This window comes from Pelophylax lessonae (assembly GCF_965119305.1).
Source record: "Pelophylax lessonae genome assembly, chromosome: 5".
In the NCBI taxonomy this organism is placed as follows: domain Eukaryota; kingdom Metazoa; phylum Chordata; class Amphibia; order Anura; family Ranidae; genus Pelophylax; species Pelophylax lessonae.
The window spans coordinates 317,021,346-317,046,280 of NC_138772.1; the positions used below are offsets into that span (position 1 = coordinate 317,021,346).

The 24,935-nt window shown below is 44.6% G+C and overlaps 1 protein-coding gene across 1 annotated transcript in view; it reads left to right on the forward strand.

The window, feature by feature from the left end:
• The window catches only part of LOC309555957 (leukocyte elastase inhibitor-like), a 45,104-nt gene that overhangs the window by 12,110 nt on the left and 8,059 nt on the right, over positions 1–24,935 (forward strand). The window contains exons 3-5 of the mRNA XM_082258184.1: positions 2,311–2,428; positions 6,623–6,759; positions 17,766–17,933. Coding sequence (XP_082114310.1) covers positions 2,311–2,428; positions 6,623–6,759; positions 17,766–17,933 — 423 coding nt within the window. The remainder of the gene's footprint in view (positions 1–2,310; positions 2,429–6,622; positions 6,760–17,765; positions 17,934–24,935) is intronic.

The following is a 24,935-nucleotide window of genomic DNA, read 5'->3' on the forward strand; positions in this document are numbered from 1 at the left end:
AAGAGTTGAAGCTGTTAGAGCTCCAAAGGGTGGGCCAACTCAATATTGAACCCTACGGACTAAGACTGGGATACCATTAAAGTTCATGTGGAACTGGCGGAACCTGGATTATGTTTGTTGTCTATATTGGATAGAAATAGGATTGCGGAAAATACTTTGGTTCTGATAGTCTTGCCCGTAAACTTATTGCACAAAAATGGATGGCACCACAACAGTTGAGGGTGGATAAAACAAGTTAAGGAGAATATACTTAAAGAGAAAATGACTTTTCTGCATAGAGGTTGTCCAGAGAAGTTTGTTAGAATATGGAAGAAATGGGTGGATAAATTGGATATCTCCACGAATTGAGGAAGGGGAGGGGTGGGGACAGAGAGGGTTTGTGATTTGTGTTTTTTTTTTTTTTTCTTTGTTTCCTGATGATATTATTTGGGGATGGGGGGTAACCTCATTATTATGTACATGAGATTGTGTTGGCGTGTTGTTGTATAGAATTAAATGTGCTGTATGTATGAATTTAAAAAAGGTTTAAAAAAATTACGTGATTTAACCACTTGCCTACTAGGCCTATTTTTGACATTTGGTGTTTGTAAGCTAAAATCTGTTGTTTTTGCTAGAAAACTACTTAGAACCCCCAAACATTATATATTTTTTTAGCAGAGACCCTAGAGAATAAAATGGAGATTATTGTAATATTTTTTATCACACCGTATTTGCGCAGCGGTCTTCCAAACGCAATTGTTTTGGAAAAAATTCACTTTTTTTAATTAAAAAATAAGAATCCAGTAAAGTTAGCCCAATTTTTTTTCCATAATGTGAAAGATAATGTTACGCCGAGTAAATAGATACCCAACATGTCATGCTTCAAAATTGCGCACGCTCACGGAATGGCGGCGAACTTTGGTACTTAAAAATCCCCATAGGCGACACTTTATAAAAATTTCTACAGGTTGCCATCTTAGAGTTACAGAGGAGGTCTAGGGCTCAAATTATTGCTCTCGCTCTAACGATCGCGGCGATACCTCACATTTGTGGTTTAAACACCGTTCACATATGTGGGCGGGGTTTCCGTGTGCGTTCGCTTCTGCGTGCGAGCTAACGGGGACAGGGCGCTTTAATTTTTTTTTTTTTTTTTTTACTATTTATTTTATTTATTATTTTTTATTTTTACACCGTTTTTTTTTTTTTTTTAAATAATTGATCATTTTTATTTCTAATACAAGGAATGTAAACATTCCTTGTAATAGAAATAGGCACGACAGGACCTCTTTTTTGTGAGATCTGTGGTCAAAAAGTCCTCAGATCTCACAAGTACACTAATAAAGATAGAAAGGAAAAAAAAATAAAAAATGACAAAAAAAAAAAAGGGACCATTAAGCCGGTTGCTCGGCAACGACATTTGCCGTTGCTCCGGTCCTCCAAGACAATGGAGTCGAGCAAGCTTGCCCTCACTCGACATCCTGTCTGTGAGGATCCGGGACCCGATCGTTTTCCCCGCTGCCGGCGGGTCCGGTAAGCGGGGAAAAGTACCGGGACGCGGTGGGAGGGGGGGGCACCCCTTCCGCCATTCCGGAGGGTGATTTCGCTGCGAATCCGCCGCTGGGACCACCCTTATCGGAAAGCCGATCGCCTGCAGTTTAAAAAAATACCAGGGTTATGGCAGCTATCTGCTGCCATAACACCGGTATTTAGCTTTAAACTCAGGACGTATATATACTATGGGCCGGTAGGAGGTGGTTAAAAAAAACGTTCATGTGCGTGTAAAGGCAGGTGTCTCAATACTTTTGACAATATAGTGTACTTTAAGCCAAAGCATAACAGTTTTGACCGTATAACAAAAATGAGTAGGTTTTTTTGGTTAAGTAGAAACAGTAACACGTTGAGAATATTGGACGAACGATTTGCATGCTAGACTCATATCGAAAAAATGAAGAGGTTACTAAAGTTACAAAATTGATGTAATCTGTTGTATTGTATTGTAATGTATTCTTTCATTTCCGAATCCGAGCATGCGTGGTCTTGCTCGGACAAATGCTGTACTGCTTAAAACGAAAATCATACGATCTGGTATTGTCCAAGAACAATTTTCATGTTTGTCCCTTCAGATGAACTGTTGTGATCGGCTCTCAATCTGTGTACTAACAATCAGATTATCGTACAATTGATTCGAAAGCTGTATTTTTCATCTGATTTTCTGATCGTGTGTACTAGGCAATACTTTTATTCTTGCTAGCTTTGCCTGGCAAACTATGACAATCTACAATAGTTTTTCTAATTCTGCTGTGTTGCCATTAACGCTGTTTCATCTTTCAGGATTTTCTGAGATCAACTAAGAAACACTATTATGCAGATTTACAGGCTTTAGACTTTTCTGGAAAGGCTGAGGACTGTACAAAAGAAATTAACACCTGGGTGGAAGAAAAGACAGAAGGTGGCAAAAAATACTTTTTTATATACATACATGGTTTTTTTTTTTTGCAACTCACCAATCCCCAAATGTTATGGCTGCATTTGTTTTTTTTAGGCTTTTTTTGCTTTCTCTCTCCTTGTTGATTCAGCCATTAAGTCTGTTAATTTTCAACCATCTTTAACAGACCAAGCTGTGCAGCAAAAGTGGCAGTTAGAGGGTTGAGACAAACCATTTACCAATGACATGTGCACTGAGAATGGTCAGCTTTTAATCATTTATATAAAACCTTTATCCTAAAGGGTAATACATTGTTGCTGTAACTGCTTAAAGTGTTAGCTGGAGTTCAGCTTCAATGTGTTAACCAAGTCCATCTAAATCTGCTAGTATATTTAATACTACCCTCTCCCCAGACTGACAATGCTGCTGTTCAAAGGTGTCTTCATTGCTCCTCCCTCTGGAATGGAAACACCCCAACACAGGAAGTGTATTACTGGCTGGTTTACTAGGTGAAAATAAGGGAGTAAAAGCCTACAAATACAAACAAATGCAATCACCACATTTAAAGCAGTAGTAAGCCGCTGTGTGTTTTTTTTTTATTTGTAACCTGCTAAGTAAATCCATAATGTGCTAGTATGCATCACATACTAGCACATTATGTGAAAATTACCTGAAAACAAAGCCATCCAGCACCACGCTGTCACTGCTAATACGGCTTACATCTTTACCTTGTCTTCCTTCCAGGTTTGTGGACTATGGCTGTGTGGGTGGCCAGGGCCAGTGCATGAATTTTTGTCTACTTAGGCAAAGGTGCATTTTAGCGCCCCCCCCCCCCCCCCCATCCTGCAGAGCCAGCTGTTTTGCTCTATTGGCAGCTGGGTGTAAACTGACTCCATTGTCTATTTACACCCAACTGCCCTCCGATCTGATGAGATGGAGGGGAACAGTTCCCCTTTCATTTGCTTTTAGCAGATCTGAACGGATTGGAGGTAGATGGGTGTAAATAGACACAAGCCTGTTTAAATCCACTGCTCCATTGAGGAGAATGGAGGGTCCAATTGGTTTTGTCTGAAAAATGGACAGGTGAACTTGATCAGACTGATCGTGTAAAAGGAGCCTAATGGGTTAATGATCATATAATGGAGAGTCAGCAGTTGTGTTGCGCTTCGTTATATGGAGGTGATACGAATGTGTAGAATCAGCATTCCTAGGCACGGATACATGGTGTATGTTGTTCCTCCTGTCCCCTGATGTCTCCCTGTTTAATCCTCTCCCCCTCCTGTTTTCCTTCTATGATGTGTGTGCCTGGGAAGCTGTCCCTTGTCTGCCCTGTGAAGAGCTCTCTAGCGGGCAAACTTTCAGTTTCAGGTGTGAGAAAGAGAGGGGGGGGGGTGACAGAGAGAGAGAGGGAGGATCAGAGAGATGAGGGGGTGGGAGGGGGGATGAGAGAGAGGGGTAAAAGGGAGAGAGAGGAGGGGTGACAGAGAGAGGGGATGAGAGGGTGGGAGAGGGGTGAGACAGCGGGTGAGAGAAAGGGGGGGACAGAGCAAGGGTTGACAGAGAGAGGGGGGATGATAGAGAGGGGGGTGAGAGAGGGGAGAATGGTGAGAGAGAGGAAGGGGTAAAAGGGAGAGATAGAAAGAGAGAGAGGTAACAGAGAGAGAGAGGGAGTGACAGAGAGAGGGGAGTGTCCGATAGAGGGGTGAGAGAGAGCGGGTGATAGAGAGAGAGGGAGTGACAGTGACTGAGGAGTAAGGGAAAAGGGGGGGTGACAGAGAGAGAGGGGGTGACAGAGAGAGGAAGAGGGGGGTCAGAGAGAGAGTGAAAGAGGGGGGTCAGAGAGAGAGAGAGAGAGAAGGTCAGAGAGAGGAGAGGGATGGGGGAGAGAGAGAGGTGGGTGACAGAGAGAGAGAGGGAGGTGGGCTGAGAGAGATAGAGAGGTGGGCTGAGAGAGATAGAGAGAGAACAGGGGGTGAGAGAGAGATAGAGAGAGGGGGTGAGAGAGAGCAGGGGGTGAGAGAGAGAGAGATAGAGAGGTGGGAGAGAGAGAGGGGGAGGGAGTGCAAGAGGGGGCTGAGAGAGGGGGAGAGAGAGGGGGGAGAGTGAGAGAGGGAGCGTGGCAGAGAGAGAGGGAGCGTGGCAGAGAGACAGAGAGAGATGGGCGACAGAGACAGATGGGTGACAGAAAGAGCGGGTGTGAGAGAAGATCAGAGAGGGGGGGTGAGAGAGAGGGGGTGACAAAAAGAGAGAGTGGGAGGAGTAAGAGAGAGGGCGCAGGTGACAGAGAAAGGGGTGACAAAGAGAGGGGTGAGAGAGAAAGGGGGTGACAAAGAGAGAGAGAGAGAGGAAGGGGTAAGAGAGAGGGGGCGGGGGACAGAGAGAGAGGGGGGTGAGAGAGAGGGTCAGAGAGAGAGAGGGGTGACAGAGAAAGAGGGGTGACAGAGAGAAGATGAGAGAGAGAGATAGGGGGTTAGAGAGAGGGGGTGAGAGAGAGGGACAGAGAGAGAAAGGGGGGGTGAGAGAGAGAGGGTCAGAGAGAGGGGGGGTAAGAGAAAGAGAGGGGAGGTGACAGAGAGAGGGTCAGCGAGAGGGAGGGTGAGAGAGCGAGCGGGTGACAGAGAGGTACGAGAGAGAGAGACAGAGAGCAAGGGGGTAAGAGAGTGAGGGGTATGAGAGAAAGAGGGTCAGAGAGAGGGGGTGAGAAAGAGAGAGGGGAGGTGACAGAGAGATAGTCAGAGAGGGGGGGGTGAGAGAGAGAGCAAGGGGGTGAGAGAAGGACAGAGAGAGAGAGAGGGTGAGAGAGGGACAGAGACAGAGAGAAGGGGGTGAGAGGGACAGGGAGAGCGGGGGGGGAGGGGGGAAGTACACAGACAGTGAGGGGGTGAGAGAAAGAGGGTCAGAGAGAGGGGGTGAGAGAAAGAGAGAGGGGGGCTGAGAGAGAGAGCACAAGGGAAGTGAAAGAGGGACAGAGAGAATGAGGGTGTTAGAGAGAGAGAGAGAGGGTGAGAGAGGGACAGAGAGAGAGAGAGAGAGAGGGTGAGAGAGGGACAGAGAGAGAGAGAGGGTGAGAGAGGGACAGAGAGGGAGGGTGAGATAAGAGGGATGAGAGAAAGAGAGAGGGAAGGTGACAGAGAGAGGGGGGCTGAGAGAGAGAGCACAAGGGAAGTGAAAGAGGGACAGAGAGAGTGAGGGGGTTAGAGAGAGAGAGAGAGAGAGAGAGAGAGAGAGAGGGTGAGAGAGGGATGAGACAAAGAGAAAGGGGAGGTGAAAGAGAGAGGGGGCTGAGAGAGAGAGCACAAGGGAAGGGAAAGAGGGACAGAGAGAATGAGGGGGTTAGAGAGAGAGAGGGGGTGAGAGAGGGTGAGAGAGGGACATAGAGAGAGAGAGAGGGTGAGAGAGGAGGGATGAGAGAAAGAGAGAGAGGAGGTGACAGAGAGAGAGGGTCAGAGAGAGGGGGGTCTGAGAGAGAGGCCAAGGGAGGTGAGAGAGAGACAGAGAGAGTGAGTGGATGAGAGAGAGAGAGGGGGTGACAGAGGGACAGAGAGAGGGGGGTGAGAGAGGGACAGAGAGAGCGAGGGGGTGAGAGAGAGGGGGGTGATAAAAAGAGAGGGGGGGTGAGTTAGAGAGAGACCCCTAGCCCTGTCTGCAGTTCCTCTTGTGCCCCCATGTCCCAGTCCCTGTCTGCCGGTAGGTGTGTGATGGTCAGTACAGTACCTTCAATGCCAGCAGGATGTTCATTTTTGTAGAGGTGCTCTGCTCCTCCTCCAGCAGATCTATGTGAGGTGGAGTGGTCCCTGACTCTGACTGCCTGCGCCTCCTGCACATCCTTATTCTCTGGTCAGCCTGTCCTTCTGAGCCTGTATGGTGCTATCGGTGCATACCTTCACTGCTCTTCTTCCTTGCAGCCTCCTGGACCGCCCGCTCGCACTGTGGAGCTGGTAGCTTGAGCCGGGTGATGGCATCCAGTCTGCACCTTGCTGCCTTCACTGTCCCGCTCCTCGCCCCTGCTGTCCCCAGACTGGGCCCCTCCAGAACCATTCTATTCGCTTCTATTGGCCCTGAGCCCTCGCTCAGTGCCCTGCAGCTCCATGAGCCCCCATGTTAATCCAGCTCTGGTGAAGGGGCATTTTATCATTATAATAACTATGTAGAAATACTGCACACCTTCTCTTAATGTACAATACTGATTTTGTTCCACTATTTTCAAATCCTATTTAGGTAAAATCAAGGACCTATTACCGCGTGTGGATTCAGCTACTATACTTGTACTAGTGAATGCAATCTACTTCAAAGGAAATTGGGCAAACCAGTTTGACAAGCTAAGTACATCAGAAAAGCCCTTCAAATTGAATAAGGTATGCATTTTTAAGCATAGATTATAGATGCTTTGTAACCCCAAGGAACTACTTGGAATTTCATTAATAAAAGCAGCTTAGGAAAGAATTGTTTTACTTTCCATTGCACCAATGGGAACTGGCCTAGGGCGCAGCCAGAGATGTAGCAAGGGAGGGGCAGCTGGGATGGTTGCTGAAGGGCACAGCAATTAGTCCCATGCCGTTGTGAGTGGGCTGGGTCCAATGCCCCCAGCCCTCCTGGTAAATTAAAGTAATTTTTAAGGAGCAGCAGCCGTGCTTAACAACCAGCTGGTTGTTAAGGAGGGGGCGGGCAAGCCAGCTGATACGTCCTTAACAGGGGAGTCATGATGAGAGTGTAAACAAAACAATTGGCAGCAATGAAAACTTTAGAAGAAAAAACAGTCTGGGAGCCGGTATGAATTTTTAAGGGGAACTCTATGCCAATTTTTTTTTTTTAATTGGTGTGAGGGTTTCTTCCAGAATTTATATCAGACCCTTATCTGAACATGCAGCCTGGCAGAAAAGGGGGGAGGGGACAAGCGAGTGCAATCCTCCCTCCAGAACCATACCAGGCCACATGTCCGTAACATGGGGGGGGGGGGTGCTTTGGAGTGGGGGGAGCAAGGGCCGCCAAGGGTTGTGGGGTCTACGAGCAGGGGGGCTTATCAGAATCTGGAAGCCCTTTTTCACAAAGATCCCAGATCCTGGCCCCCCATCTAAGTATGGGGTTCATTGTACCCCTAACTCATTCACCAAAAAAACCTGTCAAAAATAAATAAAAAACAGATAGCTTCTGACAATTCCTTTATTTTAAATAACATTGTCCCCCCCCAAGTAAATACAGCCCCGCTGACGACCCATTAAAATAAAAAAAACAGCTCTGCGCCCGACGTCCTTGCGCTGTTTCAATAACAACACAGAGACAGTTTTTGACATGTCCTTAATAAAAAAAAAAAGTACATTTGGCATTAATTTCGATGAATGTCGTCACCGGTTGGCCCTGCCCCTTCATTTATTTAGCGGCGGGAGGCAGAGAAGTTATCAGATGACAGGAGCAGCGTCGGGTGCAGGCCTTCTTTTTTTTTTTTGGATTGACGCTGATGCTGGGTTTACTTCAAGGACCTTTTTTTTTTTTTTTTTTTTCTTTTTTTTTTTTCGAAAACTGTTTGTTTTTATAGATTTTTGACACTTTTTTTGGTGACATTCTATACTCATTCAAATGGAGGGGCCAGGATCTGGGATCTTTGTAAAAGGGGCTTCCAGATTCTGATAAGCGCTCCCGCTTGTAGACCCCACAACCCTGGGCAGCCCTTGCCCCCCCCCCCCCACTATTCCAAAACACCTCCCCCTCTTGCCATGTTAAGGGTATGTGGCCTTGTATGGTTCGGGAGGGTGGATGCACTCGTTAGTCCCCTCCCCCCTTTTCTGGCCTGCCAGGCTGCATGTTCAGATAAGGGTATGATATAAATTTTGGAAGAAACCCCCACGCCACAATTCTGACATTCTGATGTCTTTCTGGCACATAGCTCCGTTGGAAATTCTGAAGAATCATTTGATAGACTTCCCAAATTCCACAAGCTATGTGCCAGAAAGAGACATCAGAATCATCTCTATCATCACCTACCTGATGACGAATTTTCACACGAATCGCTATCGCTCAGTTCTTCAAGTAACTCTGTTACGCTGTCACTGTTTTCCAGATCGTCTGAAAGTGCTTTTGCGCAAAAAAACGCTTTTTGGAAGCCATGGTCGTTAAAAATTTTCCAGGCATAAAGCAGTGGAAAAGCACAGGCAGGGCACTGGAAAAGTCATCAGGCGAAATCCTGTGCTAAAATGGTATTATACAGGTTGATCCGTTAGGATCACAGATTTGTATCATGTCATTTACTGTTTTTTTTTTTTTTATTTGCCGCCAGTTCCCCCCCCCCCCCCCTCCGTCAGAACGCTCGCAGGGAGGGAACCGGAAGGCAAGTGCCGACAACCTGCCCTGCACAGAGCGGGGAGAGACTGTGAGGAGGACGGCGGGGAGGGCAGCGGGGGAGCGCAGGAAAGGTGAGTAACGTTCTGGGGAAATCCCGGGTGTGGCTTGGGGTTACCGCTTTTGGTACTGAAAATTACCCCGAGCCACACTTGGGAATACCGCCAGGGAGGTTAAGAGCCCTACTAATGGCGAATAAGGCTGTGCAAGATGTGAGCTGGCTGTTTCTCTTTAAGCTCAGATCCTAGATCTAAAGAATCAGGTGGCAACAAGAAGCATCAACAACCTGGAAAGGAGTTTGGACATTGGTGCTGGCAGGGGCCATTATAGAGGGAGGTGGAGATATGGAGGTACAGGATGCAGAGGTAGGTAGCTGGATGACAGTTAGGAGGGGTAGAGGGAAGAGCCCTAGGGAGGCTAGTCCTGAGTTGGTACATCCCAACAAATACCATATGGAATGTTGAGGATATCAGCTCAGGTGTGGCACTGCTAGAGCAGCCTCTCTCCCGTAGCTGCCAGGGGACTGACTGCTCGGGAAAGGATACAGGCAAGGTAAGGCAGGTATTGGTGGTAGGGGACTCAACTATTGGGACAGATAGGGCAATCTGTCACAAAGACCGTGATCGCCAAATGATATGTTGTTAACCAGGTGCTCTGGTTCGACACATCGTGGATCAGATGGACAGATTATTGCAAGGGCTTGGGAGGACCTTGCTGTCATGGTACACGTTGGTACCAATGAAAAAGTAGGTGGAAGCTGGAGCATCTTAAAAAATGACTTCAGGGACTTAGGAGCTGCATTAAAGAGAAGGACCTCCAAGGTGGTATTCTCACAAATCGAATCATAGAACCCTTGCGCTATCATTATAGTGAAATTGATAAATGTAAAACAGACGGCAAACACCAATATAGCAAACCCTAGGCTATTCAATAATGTGCAAATAAATACACTGTTCAAATAAATTAAAGGAACACTTTTTAATCAGAGTATAGCATCAAGTCAATTAAACTCCTGAGATATTGGTCTGGTCAGTTAAGTAGCAGAGGGGGTTGTTAATCAGTTTCAGCTGCTTTGGTGTTAATGAAATTAACCACATGTGCAGTAGATGGGCAACAATGAGACAACCTCCAAAACAGGAATGTTTTACAGGAAGAGGCCAATGGCATTTTTTTCCCTACTTATCTTTTCTGACTTTCACTAGTTTTTCTTTTCGCTAGAGTCAGTGTCACCACTGGTAGCATTAGGCGATAACTGGACCCTATAGAGGTTGCACAGGCTGTCCAACTCCTCCAGGATGGATCAATACATGCCATTGCCAGAAGGTTTGCTGTGTCTCCCAGCAAAGTCTCAAGAGCATGGGGGAGATTCCAGGAGACAGGCAGTTACTCTAGGAGAGATGGACAGGTTAAGGACCTTCTACGGCCCTATCAGCAGGACCAGTATCTACTTCTTTGTGCAAGGACGAACAGAATGAACACTACCAAAGCCCTCCAAAATGACCTCTAGCATGTCACAGGAGTTAATGTCTCTGGCCAAGCAATCAGAAATAGACTTCATGAAGGTGACCTGAGGGCCCAATATCCTCTAGTGGGCCCTGTGCTCACTGCCACTGAACACCAGAATTGGCAGGTCCACCATTGGCGCCCTGTACTTTTCACAGATGAGAGCAGGTTCACCCTGAACACATGTGACAGATGTGAAAGGGTCTGGAGTGGCTGTGGAAAGTGTTATGCTGCCTGTAACATCATGCAGTATGACCAGTTTGGTGGTGGGTCAATGATGGTCTGAGGAGGCATATCCATACAGGGATGCACAGACCTCTACAGGCTAGACAATGGCACCCTGACTGCCATTAGGTATCAGGATGAATTCATTGGACCCATTGTCAGACTCTATGCTGGACCAGTGGGTCCTGGGTTCCTCCTGGTGCATGACAATGCCCGGCCTCATGTGGCGAGAGTATGCAGCCAGTTCCTGGAGGGGCAAGGCATTGATGCCATTTCATGACCCCCACGCTCACCTGACCTAAATCCAAAAGAACACATCTGGGACATTGTGTTTCGGTCCATCTGACGCCGCCAGGTTGCACCTTAGTCTGTTCAGAAGCTCAGTGATGACCTGGTCCAAATCTGGGAAAAAATACCCCAGGACACCATCCGTCGTCTCAATAGGAGCAGGCCCCGACCTTGTCAGGCATGCATACAAGCATGTGGGGGCCATACAAACATTACCATTTAGAGTTGCTGCAATGAAATTTCAGCACAATGGACTAGCCTGCAGCATTATTGTTTCACTTTGATTTTCGGGTTGTCTTTGAATTCAGTACCCTGTAGGTTGATAATTTTAATTTTCATCAAACGTTGTGGCATCCTTTAATTCCTACATAAAACAAGAAAGATAAACGGTACTTCCTGATCAGTTTACTGAAAAAAATAACTTCAGCAAAATTGTGAATGACCGACACACCGTGCTGGTGGTGCCCGCCCCTTCAAACTCCAGAACATAAACCAAACTGAAAAAGAAACGGGGAAAGGCCCCGGCAAAAGGAGTTCTAGTTAGGAGGGAGGGGACAAGGCACATTCAAAAAATACTTTATTGTTGCATAAATGTAAAAATTCCACACATCAAAATCATAACATAAGCAGACTACACATAAAGGGAAAAAAATTACAATGTTGCCATTTAAAGTGCACCTAAACCCAAGCATACAAGCACCAAATAGATACAATGAATGTGAAGAGAACAAGTGAAGTTCACATGTACTGATTTGGCTCCGGCAAGCTGCAGGTAACCTGAGTGGAGTGGTGTCAGCTGTGCATCAGCTGTACAGACACACCGAGGACATGCGCACCTGTCATATTGCCAGTAAACGAATCAAATATAAATTGCCATATATGTAACAATAAATGATCATTCCCTTGATAGAAATGTCTAGTCTGGATAACAGTTATATGCAATTACAAAAAATGGAATCCTCAGCAGGGTTGGACAGATGGCTGGAGCCGCCACCTCCACAGGAGAATAGCCATGAGTTGCGAGACCAAGGGCTAGTTAAACAGTTGGATACTCACATGTCCAGGGTGAAATCATTGAATCTGGAGTGGAGGTACAGCAAATAGGCTCAAGAAACACAAGATCCATGGGAAGTGGAGACAGATGAAGAGTGAAGAACTGAGGGGCGGGATAGCTCAGATCGGAACCGATGGGCTCCTTCGGTCAGCTGGGATCCCGTGGCATGCGCCGTCAATCTAAACTGGTGTCTCTCACACAGGAATCCCACACATGCTGAAAATGCTGGAGCCTCAAACGTATCAGAGGGTAGCCTCGGTAGAAACCAAATCCAAAAGTCATCAATATTGGGGGCCAGACAGTTGTGTAGGTATAGCCAGATTCCTTAAAGGTACAGGATAGCGTCCACAGGAAAATTCCTGAAGGGTGACTCCAGAATGACGAATCAAAAAAAAAAAAACGGATCCAGAAAAGGGATAGCAAAGGGTGCAGGGATGAATCTTGGGGTGCAGGGGGCACACACACCAGTGCGTTTCGTCCACCAGGTAGCATGGACTTCTTGAGGGTGTCATGCTCACTTGGCTATCCAGTTTATATAGCCTCATGGGGTCTCAAAAAACAGGAAGGGCTCTGAGGTCACTTCCTCCCAGGTAATAGGTAATTGAAAAATTAACCCCTTCATGGACCAAAGAGAGCAATGTGTGTGTGGACCAAGGAATCTGTGAATAGCTTGTGCATAAAAATAAAAATACAACATCACAGATAATTTAATACATATTATTCTCTCAGTACCCAATTTAAGTAATTGTGTACACATAAGTTTCACTATATCACCACTTGATGTGAAATGCATTTTTCAACATATTTACTTTATTAGGGAGAAAGAAAAAGTCATTTGACCAAGCACGTACGTTCATATCAAAGAATGTGTAGAAACACATTTAATAAGGGTGTTAGAAATACCTGAAGATTTAGTTAATTATTGAGTCCCTTTGGCACCATCGTTCCCAACCGAAAAATCCACCCCTTTTCTCTCTGGAGGAGAACGGTGTTGAAGTCACCTCTTCTATCTGAGAGTTTAAGGGCAAAAAAAACCCTTGACTTTAAGGCCTTGAGGGTTCCTATTTTGGTACCTGGCCAAGTGCTGTGCAATAGGTGTATCTTCATCCTTTTTACTCCTGATACTCGCTAGGTGCTCGCCAATGTGGATTTTCAAAGGGCGCTTTGTTTTGCCCACATATAATTTATGGCATGGGCATTCCAATATATATATAGTACCCTGGTCGTGTTACAATTAATAAATTGTGTTATAGGGTATGTTTTCAGTCCATCAGCATTAGTGAAGTTCGCAGACATTTACCACAGGGAAACATTACGCAAAGTGGAGGAAGATCGGCAAGCCAATTGCGGGGTGTAGATTTAATGAATTCTGATCTTACTAGTTCATCAGCTAGGTTTTTGGCTCTTCTGGCCACTAGAAGGGGTCTAGGGCACAAGATCTTGGCCAGTTGAGCTGAACAGGTTAGCAAATGCCAGTGCTTATTAAGAACACTACGCACTTCCTCCCACTGAGATCCATAGGTGGCAATAATCCTGACCAGATCTATGATAGCTTGTGTAGCCTGGTTGTTAGAAACTTCAGTTTTTAAGAGGTCAGTTCTAGTTCTTAATAATGCCTGTCTCTTAGATCTTCTCAGGGTTCTGTGAGGGTAGTTGCGCTCTCTGAATCTGGCATATAGCTGTGTTGCTTCAGTTTGATAATCTGAGTATAAAGTACAGTTCCAGGGTATCCGAATGAATTGTCCTGTCGGGATACCCTTAATAATTCACCGTTGTTTCTTTCCTATATGTCTTGGTGATTAGTTTACCCTGTTCAATTCTGATCAGGAGGTCAAGGAAGAAAATTTGAAAGTAGTCATAGTTGAAGGTGAGGTGAATATTACGGCTATTGACGTTGAGTTCCTCAATTAAACATTCAAGTGTTTCAGGGGTCCCCTTCCAGATTACCAAAACACATCATCTATAAATCTTAGCCATAAAAAGGACATGGTCATGGTATAGCTCTGAGCAATACACTACCTCCTCCTCTCGCCAGCCTAGATGTAAGCATGCATATGCCGGTGTCCATGGAGCTCCCATGGAAGTGCCAAGTATTTGTTAAAGTTTGTTCCCATAAACTGGAAACAGTTATTAATTAACGCAAATTGCAGAAGTTCCAGCATACATTAATCTTGGGCTCACATGGAAGGAAAATTGGAGTCTAGGAAGTATGCAATTGCTGATAGACCACAGAGATGGGGTATAGAGAGACTCTACGTCAATGCTGTCATTATGTCTGGAGGCAGCATCAAGTTATCAATTTTCATAAGTACATGTCTAGTGTCTTGCACAAAGGAAGGTAGATTGGTAACCATTTGCTTAAGAAGACCATCCAAGTATTTCCCAATTCTTTCCAGTGGACCCTGACCCTGAAATAATAGGTCTACCTGGGAGGTTTTCAATGGACTGATGAATTTTGGGAATGATGTAGATAGTGGGTGTATTATACTCTGTATAATATGCCAGATTCAGTTTGAAGTTTAACTCCTTTACTATGGTGGGAAAAGGGTTAATGTCAAGTCTCTCATATGTAGATCTGTCCTCAAGTTGTCGTCTAATCTCACCTTCATAATAGATTTCTGATAGAAATACTATTTATACACATACAATTTATCACTTTTTTTAATGATCAGGTTCGGTGCTTCTTTAAGTTCTCGAAGGGCAGTGCGTTCTTCACGATTCAAATTATCATCCTTCCATTTATCCCAATCCAATTGTGACAAGTCCTCCTGAACCAGATCTAGAAACACTCCCAGTCACTTCTTGCGAAATGGGGGCATCTTGGTGGATTTAATCTGGAGATTCGATTCTTGTCTCCAGGGATCGTGCATGATTGTTGAGGATGGACTTATGTCATCTTCTTCCTCTCTACACCAAAGTGCAGCCAGAGTTTCCAAGGCTAGCTGATCTTGGTTTTCATAGATATCCATGTCATTTTCTTCAGTAGTTGGTCAAGAGTGTACCAACTTAAGATAGACTTTCCTCAAGAACAAATGTACAGTATGTCTTTATAAACCTCAAATCATAGAGTTTGTGGGAGAAAAAGAGAGTCCCTTTTGTAGGAGTTTCACATGTCTGTCCTGAAGAGGAAAATCAGATAAGTTAATAATGGTATTATTTCTGAAATCTGGAGGAGTGATATCAATATTAGATCCGTCATTTAATTTTTTTTGGTTAATTGCAATTCGAGGTCCTTGTCATCTCTCATCTGACCATCTTGTCTTTTCTTTTTCCTTTTTCTTTTGTTTGATCTTGTTCCGCATTTTTTAATATTCCTTTCATTAGTGCAGTTGTCTCATTGGGCATTTGCTCTTCCCATAAAAAAGTAACATGGCGGTCTTCCCCCTAAAAAAGTAACATGACGGACTGACACTCTGATCCATTTTCTATCAAGGGAATGATCATTTATTGTTACATATATGGCAATTTATATTTGATTAGTTTACTGGCAATATGACAGGTGCGCACGTCCTCGGTGTGTCTGTACAGCTGATGCACAGCTGACACCACTCAGGTTACCTGCAGCTTGCCGAAGCCAGATCAGTATATGTGAACTTCACCTGTTATCATTACATTCATTGTATCTATTTGGTGTATGCTTGGTTTTAGGTGCATTTTAAAAGGCAACATTGTCATTTTTACCCTTTATGTGTAGTCTGCATATGTTATGGTTTTGATGTGTGGAAATTTTAAATTTTTGCAACAATAAAGTATTTTTTGAATATACCGCAATATGCCTTGTCCCCTTCCTCCTAAATAGAACTCTTTTTGCCAGGGCCTTTCCCCGTTTCTTTTTCCTAACACATTACCCAGTCCATATCAGTATAGATATCCAGCATGAGTTTTTTTTCCCTGTTCAGATCTGATGTGTTTTCAAAGTGTTCCTTTAAATTTTTGAGCAGTGTATATATAAGGTGCAGCACTGTGAAAATGATAATGAGCATAAACCAATAAATAAATCAATACATGTGAAAAACAAATTAATCAGACTAAATTGAGGAATCTATTAAGCTCCAAATAATAGTGATAAATTCCCATAAGGTGACTCAGTATATAGAAAGACTGAGATTAACATAAAAGCAAATAACTTTGTAAGACATGCATGAGATCATACATCAAAACGTGTCCTTCACCATGTGACAAAGAACTCAGTCAGGTTATAGCCAGACTGCCTTAATATTTTTTTTGGACAGCATACTGATAGGAATGCTACCAGCTGATTGGCGAAGGAACAACGTGGTACCAGTTTTTAAGGGCCGAAACATATACTACAGACCAGTCAATAGAACATCGAAACTATTGGAGTGGATGATAAGGGACTATATACAAGAATTTGCTGATGAAAACAGTATCATTAATAGTAATCAGCATGGGTTTATGAAAGATTGTTCTTGCCAAACCAATCTGTTAACATTCTATGAGGAAGTGAGCTGCCATCTAGATAAGGGAAGATCTGGTGGATCTGGATTTTGCAAAAGCATTCGTTACAGTCCCCCATAGATACTTAATTCACAAACTGTGGTCTGTAGACATGGACCATAGGGTTTGTACATGGATAGAAAACTGGTTACAGAGCAGGGTTCAAAGGGTGGTGATAAATAGCAAATACTCAGAATGGTCTGCAGTGGTAAGCGGGAAAACCCAAGGCTCTGTCCTGGGACCAATTCTGTTACATTTTTTCATAAAGGATATAGAGGTTGGCATAAATAGCTCAATCTAAGAGCCCGTTCACACTGGGGCGACCTGTCAGGCGACCTGGTCGCCTGACAGGTCGCCGTAGGTCGCATTCCATAGAGAAGCTGTGGACCCGTTGTAATAGGAGCGACACAAGTCGCTCCGACTTAGAAAAAGGGTCCGGAGCTTCTTTGGGGCGATCTGGAGTGACCTGCATTGACTTCAATGATATGAAGTCTGTTCCGGCCGCTCCGAGGTCGCGGTGCGAGCAGCGCACCACGACTTCACAGGTCGCCCCGGGAAGTAGCGTCGCCCCAGTGTGAACGGGGCCTCAGTGTTTGCGGACGATACAAAGCTAAGTAGGGAAATAACAACAAAGAAAACAATAAACAAAAAATAACAACAAACAAAACAAACAAACACAGCAAAATATAGTAACCTTACAAGAGGACCTCAATAAAATAATGGGGTGGGTACCTACATGGCAAATGAGGTTTAATGTCGAAAAATGTAAAGTAATGCACTTGGGGGCTAAAAATGGGAATGGAAGTTACTCGCTAGGTAGAGAACCTCTGGGGGAATCCAGGACGGAAAAAAGATCTGGGGGTCCTACTAGATCAGACTTAGCAATGGCATGCAATGGCAAGCTGCAGCAAGCAAAGCTAGCATAATATTAGCATGCATGAAAAAGGGACTTTACTCCAGAGATAAAATAATAATCCCGCCAAAAAACTCGTTCTGGTCAGCAATCCTCAGGAGGGAGGTGCAGGGAACTGGAGAGAGTCCAGAGAAGAGCAACCAAGGTAATAAGGGGACGGGAGGACCTAGTTACACGAAACGACTACAAACAATAAACGTATTCTCTCTGGAGAAGAGAAACTTGAGAGGTGATAAGATAGTAATAAACAAATACCTCAATGGTGATTCTGGCATAGGGAATAAACTATTCAGTCTACGGGGGTTACTCAATGGAATTGGAGAAGCGGTTTAACCTTAAACTGCGTAGGGGTTTTTTCACTGTAAGGATGTGGAATTCACTTCCACAATTGGTGGTGTAAGCGGGAAGTATTGATAGTTTTTAAAAACTCTTGGATGGGTATCCTAGCAAACACAGTATACAGGTATACGGGAAATGATTTTGAACACACGTACCTATACAGGTTGAGCTGGATAGACTGGTGTCTTTATTTAACCTTACCACTTATGTAACTGAGTTTTAATGTAATCTTGGCTTTCTGTTGTTAGAATGAAACCAAGCCTGTGCAGATGATGCAAAAAGAAGCTGAATTTCCAATGGCCCATGTGCGAGATTTGTTGACAAAAGTTATTGAACTGCCCTATGTGAATAATGAGTTGAGTATGTTTATACTGCTTCCTGATGAAATTCAAGATGGAACCACTGGCTTGGAAAAGGTAAGACACTTCTCCAGTGTAACCTCTGTTGAGGTGATTGACTTTCTATGAAGGTTTAAGGAGCACCTTCTAAGATTACATTTCTATTGGTTGTTCTGATAGGACCAAGTTAAAACTTTTTGGTTTTGGATAGAGTGCAGAGGAATTAGAACGCTTGTCGGTCTTTATTGCTGTCTGTGTCCCCGTTAGGGAGATTTCCCCCCACTCTATTTGTCCTGTTTACCATTATCTTTGAAAAGGAAAGTAAAAGGCAATAGAAAAGTAATAGAGAGGATTTCTTCCAATGGAGACACTAGTTCTGGTGACCTGGGGGTCCCCAAGGAATTCCCTTAAAGGGGTTGTAAAGGTTTTTTTTTTTTAGTTATACTTACCTGCTTTGTGCAAGGGTTTTGCACAGAGCTGCCCCGTTCCTCCTCTTCTGGGGTGCCCCACTGGCACTTCTGGTTCCTCGCTTTCATCAGGTGCCCCCACAGAAAGCTGCTTTCCATGGGGACACCCGTGCAGGAGCTGTTCTGAGTCCCACTGACACAGACTTGGCCCTGCCCCTCACTCCCATGTCACTGGATTTGATTGACAGAAGTGGGAGCCAATGGCTCCTGCTGCTATCAATCTGTCCATTGAGGAGCGAAACAGCGGCTGGAGCTGCTTATTGCTGGATCTGATCGGGCTCAGGTAAGAAAAAGGGAGGGTAGCAGCTGCAGCAAAGAAGGTTTTTCACCTTAATACATAGAATGCATTAAGGTAAAAAACCTTGAGACTTTACAACCACTTTCATTTGCAGGGATTTCCCCTCCCTTCCTGTTTGGCTATGGGACAAGAAGTGAAGGGAAATCTCCCCAATGGGACACAGATGGCGAAAAAAAAATCAGACAGGGGTTATAACCCTCCTTTGCTCTATCCAAAAAAAACCAAAATGTATCTATAGTTCTATTTTAAAGTAAAAGCCTAAAGGTTCCATATTAAATGATGTGCTTGTAAAACAACAAGGGCTGGTATCTGTATACAATTATACTATGCATATTCGGCTTCCTTTAATGTATCTTGTTGTACTGTGTGTGTTTCTATTGCTGTATATTTGCAGAGTTTGCTTTATGTTATGTCAAAGGTGTAGCTTGTCCTTTCATTTTACTAAATACCTACAATACTTTTTGTAATGACTCTAGCTCGTATAGACATTACTATTAAAAGAATGTAGATCGTGTTTAAACATTTAGAAAAATAACAGATAAATAAAGGAGAAGCATGTAATATATTATATGTCAGGATTGCTATATGCAGAAGGAGTCACTCATAAGAACATGCTGTCAACAGCAGTTTTGTAGTTAGCGAAGGATTATCCAGGTGGTGGGCTTTCCTCCATATGTAGCTGATCACACATGGTTGAACAATTGTCAGGTTAGTAAGCAGCTAAGGTACAATTACAGTGTGTTCAAAGTTTCAATTAACTATAGCAACAAATTAGTATTTATCTCAATATACATTCTAAATTGTTACCGCATCTAATACTTAGCACTTAAAGTGGAAGCAAACAGCTGCAGAATAAAAAAAAAAAGAGCTGTTAGACAATGGCATAATGTGCTAGTATGCATCGCATACTAGCACATTATGAAATACTTACCCCAGAACAAAGCCTTTCCAGTGGTGCCCGGTGACCATTGAGAGGACCGACACCTTCCCCCTGCCTTTTTTCTGGGTTTGCGGGCTCCAGCGCTGTGAGTAGCCAGATCCATGATATCACTCCTGTATGCCGGACCTGCAGGGCGCATGCGCCGGTGAAAGTTTAGGAGATATTCATTTTACCTACAGGTAAGCCTTATTATAGGCTTACCTGTAGGTAAAAATAACAGAGCAGGCTTTACTACCGCTTTAAGTATAAAAAGTGTTTATTATGATAAGACTGGAATTGTAGTAATGAACACTGATTTATATTGTGTAGGCCAATCAGTGAGATCTATTATTTTACAATGCAGCTGGCGGTGATAGAGAAATCTATGTGCAATGCTTCCCACTTGCTTCACCTGGAGAAACTGCACATTCCAGTCCTTGCTCAGTCATCATAGGCTATGCTAGATTATCACATTACAAAGATTACAAAAACGTGCTATTTTTTTAGTTGGTTGGAAAGCAATTATACGTTTGCCCTTTGGTTTTAATATTTCCCATGTGTTCTATACAGGGCTTTTTTTCATTATCAATTTGTGGTGCTAATTAATTTGTAAGGAATTTGGTAATGATACTAAGTAAAGCAGTAAAATAGATCCCCTGCAGCCAGTAACAATATAGCCCCACTACCAGCAACAATAGATCCCCCTAACAACAATAGACCGCCCACAACAAATTTTCCCCCCTAGCAACAATAGACTTCCGGAACATCTCCCTACATGTGTAGACTACCCATCAGCAAGCAACAATAGATCCCTCCCTCAACAGAAGACATATCCCAGCAACAACTGACCCCCAGCAATATAAGACCCATCCCCAACAACTGTAGGTCCCCCAACAGCAACAATAGACCTCCTCAGCAACAATATACCCCCCTGCAAAAATAAATCCCCTCCACCTTAAATAAATCTCCCAGCAGCCAGCATCAATTGATCCTGCAGCACACCCTAGCACCCCTTGCTATTACATACAGTCAGTGCTGGAGGCGCCAGGACTGCGTTCTGCCGCATTCCCGCTGAAAAAAATGTCCTGGTTTTATAGGAATCCCCTGAAACAAAAGATACCCTGTCATATACTCCCTCAGAATTTATTGCCCATCCCAGGATGCATTGTGGCAATGTCCGCCCACTGGGACAGCCATAAACCCTAGTGTGCTACTGGTCAGGTTTTCTCCACTGTCCAACAAGCTTCCTTATTGGATACAGTGGGGAGACTCCCTTAGACCCAAATAAATCACACCTGGAAACATGTGACAGACCAAACTAACAGATCAGGCTCCCCTGAGAAGCAGAAAAGAGCCACCAAATGTGTTTTCCTAGCACCTACCTAGGAGGGTGCTACACACCCATAAGCAGAGCCGAAGCATTTTGTTTTGTGGCCGGTTCAGTTCACTTTGAGAAACTGCATTTCGATCACTGAAATACTGAGGATGACTAAACCTAAAAAGGCCAATCTGGTTAAAAATCTTCTTGCTACAATCTCAAATATGTTTGAAAAACATAAGTCCATGTAATTGAGACAACATTAAACATTGGTCGCTAAACTTGTGAAAGATCTTTGAAAGACATCAAAAATATAGTTTTTTCATAAAATATTTCTGATGGCACTGGATAAAATATAAATGATTCCAAGCACAGGAAATGCATGTTTATGTTGCTGGAAATCATATATTTATCTTATGATGGAAAAAAAGACATAAGATAGGACTGGAAGTCTACAAAAGATCTTTCGTAAACCAGTCTTTAAACCATTTATATCTTCAGACTGCTGTCTAAGGTCTATGCGTACATTTACTTTTAAGGCCCCATGCACACGGGGCGTTAGAAAAAACGTGCGTCAAAGTTAGTTCTGACGCCGGAAAAAGCAGCTGTAAAAACGTGCTTTCAGTAGCTTTTTCCATTGGCGTTATTGCATGTTTTGCCACGTTGCTTTTAGCAGCGTTTTTTTCTGCCTCCATTCAAAATCAATGGTTCCCTATGGGAGCCTATTGATTTGAATGGAAGTCGCACCGCAAGTCGGATCAGGATGATCCGACTTGCGGCGCGACTTCCGCTGTGAGAATCTTGAGGGGGAACTCCACGCCAAAATGGGGAAAAAAAACAGCGTGTGGGTCCCCTCCAGGTTCCAAACCAGGCCCTTCGGGTCTGGTATGGAATTTCAGGGTAGCCCCACGCCGAAAAAGCCACCAATCAAGCAATAATTCTGAATGGGATAATGATTTAAAACCACTTTAGCAATGCTATGAATTGGATGAATTAGGGTCATTGACATACTAAGAAATGTGGAATTCATGCATTTAGTGCCTGAAAGTTCTGTCTGCAATGAATTACTTGACTAGGGTATAAAAACGGAAAATTCCTATCAAATACTTACCGTAATTTTCCTTTCCTGATAGTCTCCATGGCAGCCTATGTGTGGGTTAACCCCGCCTCCACTCCAAGGGTATAGGACCCCCCTCCCATAAATTTCAGCTCTCAGGTACAGCAGGTGTTCCATATCTTAGCCGAATCCAAGACGAGAGGGTGGGAACTCCGGCTGCCATGGAGACTATCAGGAAAGGAAAATTACGGTAAGTATTTGATAGGAATTTTCCAGACCCTCAGCTCTATAGGCCTGTTGGATAGCTGCCACTATCCATGATGCGATAGTTCTGGATGAAGCAGGTTTACCTCTGTTCTTCCCCCAGAACAGGACAAAGAGGTTGTCAGACTGCCTGAATGGTGCAGTTGCTTGAAGATAGACTTTTAAGGACTCTCCTACATCCAACGGATGAGGATTGGACTCATCAGAGGACCGGAAAGTAGGCAGGACGATCTCCTGATCCTGGTGAAACACTGAGGTGACTTTCGGATTTGAATTCAGCATGGGTATCAGTACTACCCGATCTGGGAAGAAAGTCAGAAATGGTTCTCTACAGCCGAGGGAACTTAACTCAGAGACCCTTTTAGCCGAAGTAATGGCCACCAGGAAGACAGTCTGGATGGTCAGATCCTTGATAGAAGAAGAGGATTCTATGCCCGTTTTTGAGAGGGCATTTAGGACAAGGGGTAGATCCCATTTTGGAAACCTAAGTCTTCTTTGAGGATTGAGCCTGACTGCTCCTTTAAAGAACTGTTGAATAAGTGGGTGTTGGGTCCACATGACCCCAGAGAAGGCAGACAATGCCGAAACTTGGACTCTTAGAGTTGCCACTGAAAGGGGCATATCCAGACCAGCCTGAAGAAAACTTAGTATTTCTTGAATCCCAGGGACTGAGGAAGACATACCTTCTGGATATGCAGACTTCATGAATCTTGACCAGATTCTGCAGTATACTTTATTTGTACTTAGCCGTCTAGCTTTTCATCAAGGTGGAAATGGCTGTAGATGGGCAGCCGAGCGATTCCAACCTTTCCCTCTCAAGAACCAGACCGTCAACCGGAGAATTGCAGGACAGGGGTGCACTGATGTTCCCTGAAGAAGCAAGTCTGGTCTGAGGGGAAGAGGGACCGGGTCCCGGTAACTCAGCTGTAGGAGCAGCGGAAACCATGGCCTGTTTGGCCAGAAAGGCGCCACCATCACTACTTCTACATCTTCCGCTTGAAGTCTCTGCAGAAATTTGAGAATGATGGGTACTGGAGGAAAGGCATATGCCCTGCTGAACTCCCACCTGTCGGTTAGTGCATCTGTCCCGTAGGCTTGATGGCATTTGCCTCTCGTGACATACTTCTCCAACTTGTGGTTGCAAGGAGAGGCGAACAGGTCGACTTCGGGAGATACTCCCAGCGACAGGATCTATTTGAACGACTCCACATGGAGAGACCACTCGTTGTGGTTCAACTGGACCCTGGACAGAAAATCTGCTTGAACATTCTGTGAACCTGGAATGTAGACTGCCGAGATATCGACTAGGTGAGCCTGGGCCCAAGACATAATTGGGTCTAACTCTCGTAGTAGAGAGAGACTCCGTGTCCCACCTTGTCTCTTTACATAAGACACTGCCGTGGTGTTGTCCATCCGAATCATTACAGATTTCCCTTCCACCAGGTGTTGGAAAGATCGAAGAGCCTGGTAGGCTGCTCGGAGCTCCAGTATATTGGAGACTGGTGTGTGTCTCTGAAAAGACCACTTTCCTTGTGTCATCTCCGACAGACAATGAGCCCCCCAACCTAAGTTGCTGGCGTCTGTTGTGATTATAGTCCATGAGACTGGAATCAGAGAGTGACAATTGAGCAGATTCCTGCGTTGCAGCCCCCAAAGAAGACTGGATCTCATGCTGGAGGAGATATGAATGTATTGATCCCTCTCTTCTGGGTTCCACTGTTGTAGGAACCCTTTCTGGAAGGGTCTCATACGCCAAAGAGCCCATTTGACCATTGGAGCCGTGGACACCATGGTGCCAATGATTTTGAGGCACTGAGAGGCTTTCAGCCGAGGAGAAGAAAGAGCTGGAAGGATTCTCTCCCTCACTATCGGTATCTTTTCTAATGGGAGAGAGATTGAATTCTCGACTGTGTCGAATTGCGCCCCAAGATAAACTAGGCGCTGAGTGGGCTCCAGCTGACTTTTTTGTAGGTTTAACAGCCAGCCAAACTCTTTGAGGGTCGAAATGACCTGATCTCTGTGTGTCAATAACTGATCTTTCTCTTGAGACAGCAGCAGAAGATCGTCCAAGTAATGATGTAGACGTATTCCTTTCAATCTTATGAGGGCCACTACAGTCAGGAGAACTTTGGAGAATACTCTGGGCGAGTTAGACAGGCCGAAGGGTAGGCAAATGAATTGAAGATGTCGATTCAGAACACAGAAGCGGAGATATTTGTGAAAGTCGGTTGCCGCGGGTACATGAAAGTATGCATCTTTCAAGTCTATTGAGGCGAGCCAGTCTCCTGGCAGTACTGCCTTCTGAATAGTTGAGAGTGTTTCCATCTTGAATTTTTCGTTCTTTATGAACTTGTTCAGGTATGTAAGATCTATAACGGGCCTCCAGGCTCCGTTCTTCTTCTGGACTAGGAAGAGGGGTGAATAAACACCTTGAAATTTTTCCTGTTCTGGAACCGGAACTACTGCTCCTTGAGCCACCAAAGCATCTACATAGGCGAGCAAGATTTCTCTTCTCTCTTCTAGACAGGGCAAGTGAGTTGGAATGAATCGTGGAACCGGATCTGCCAGAAATGACCATTTGTGGCCTATAGAGACCGTCCTTACGGTCCAAAAGTCCGTGATTGAGGCCGTCCAGACACGCTGAAAATGCAGAAGACGTGCCCCCGCCTGGCATGTCTGAACGGGCCCTATCTCAAAAAGATTTAGTGGATTCTTGTCCAGCAGGCGCTGGATTTTTGGATGATCTCCTAGTAGAAG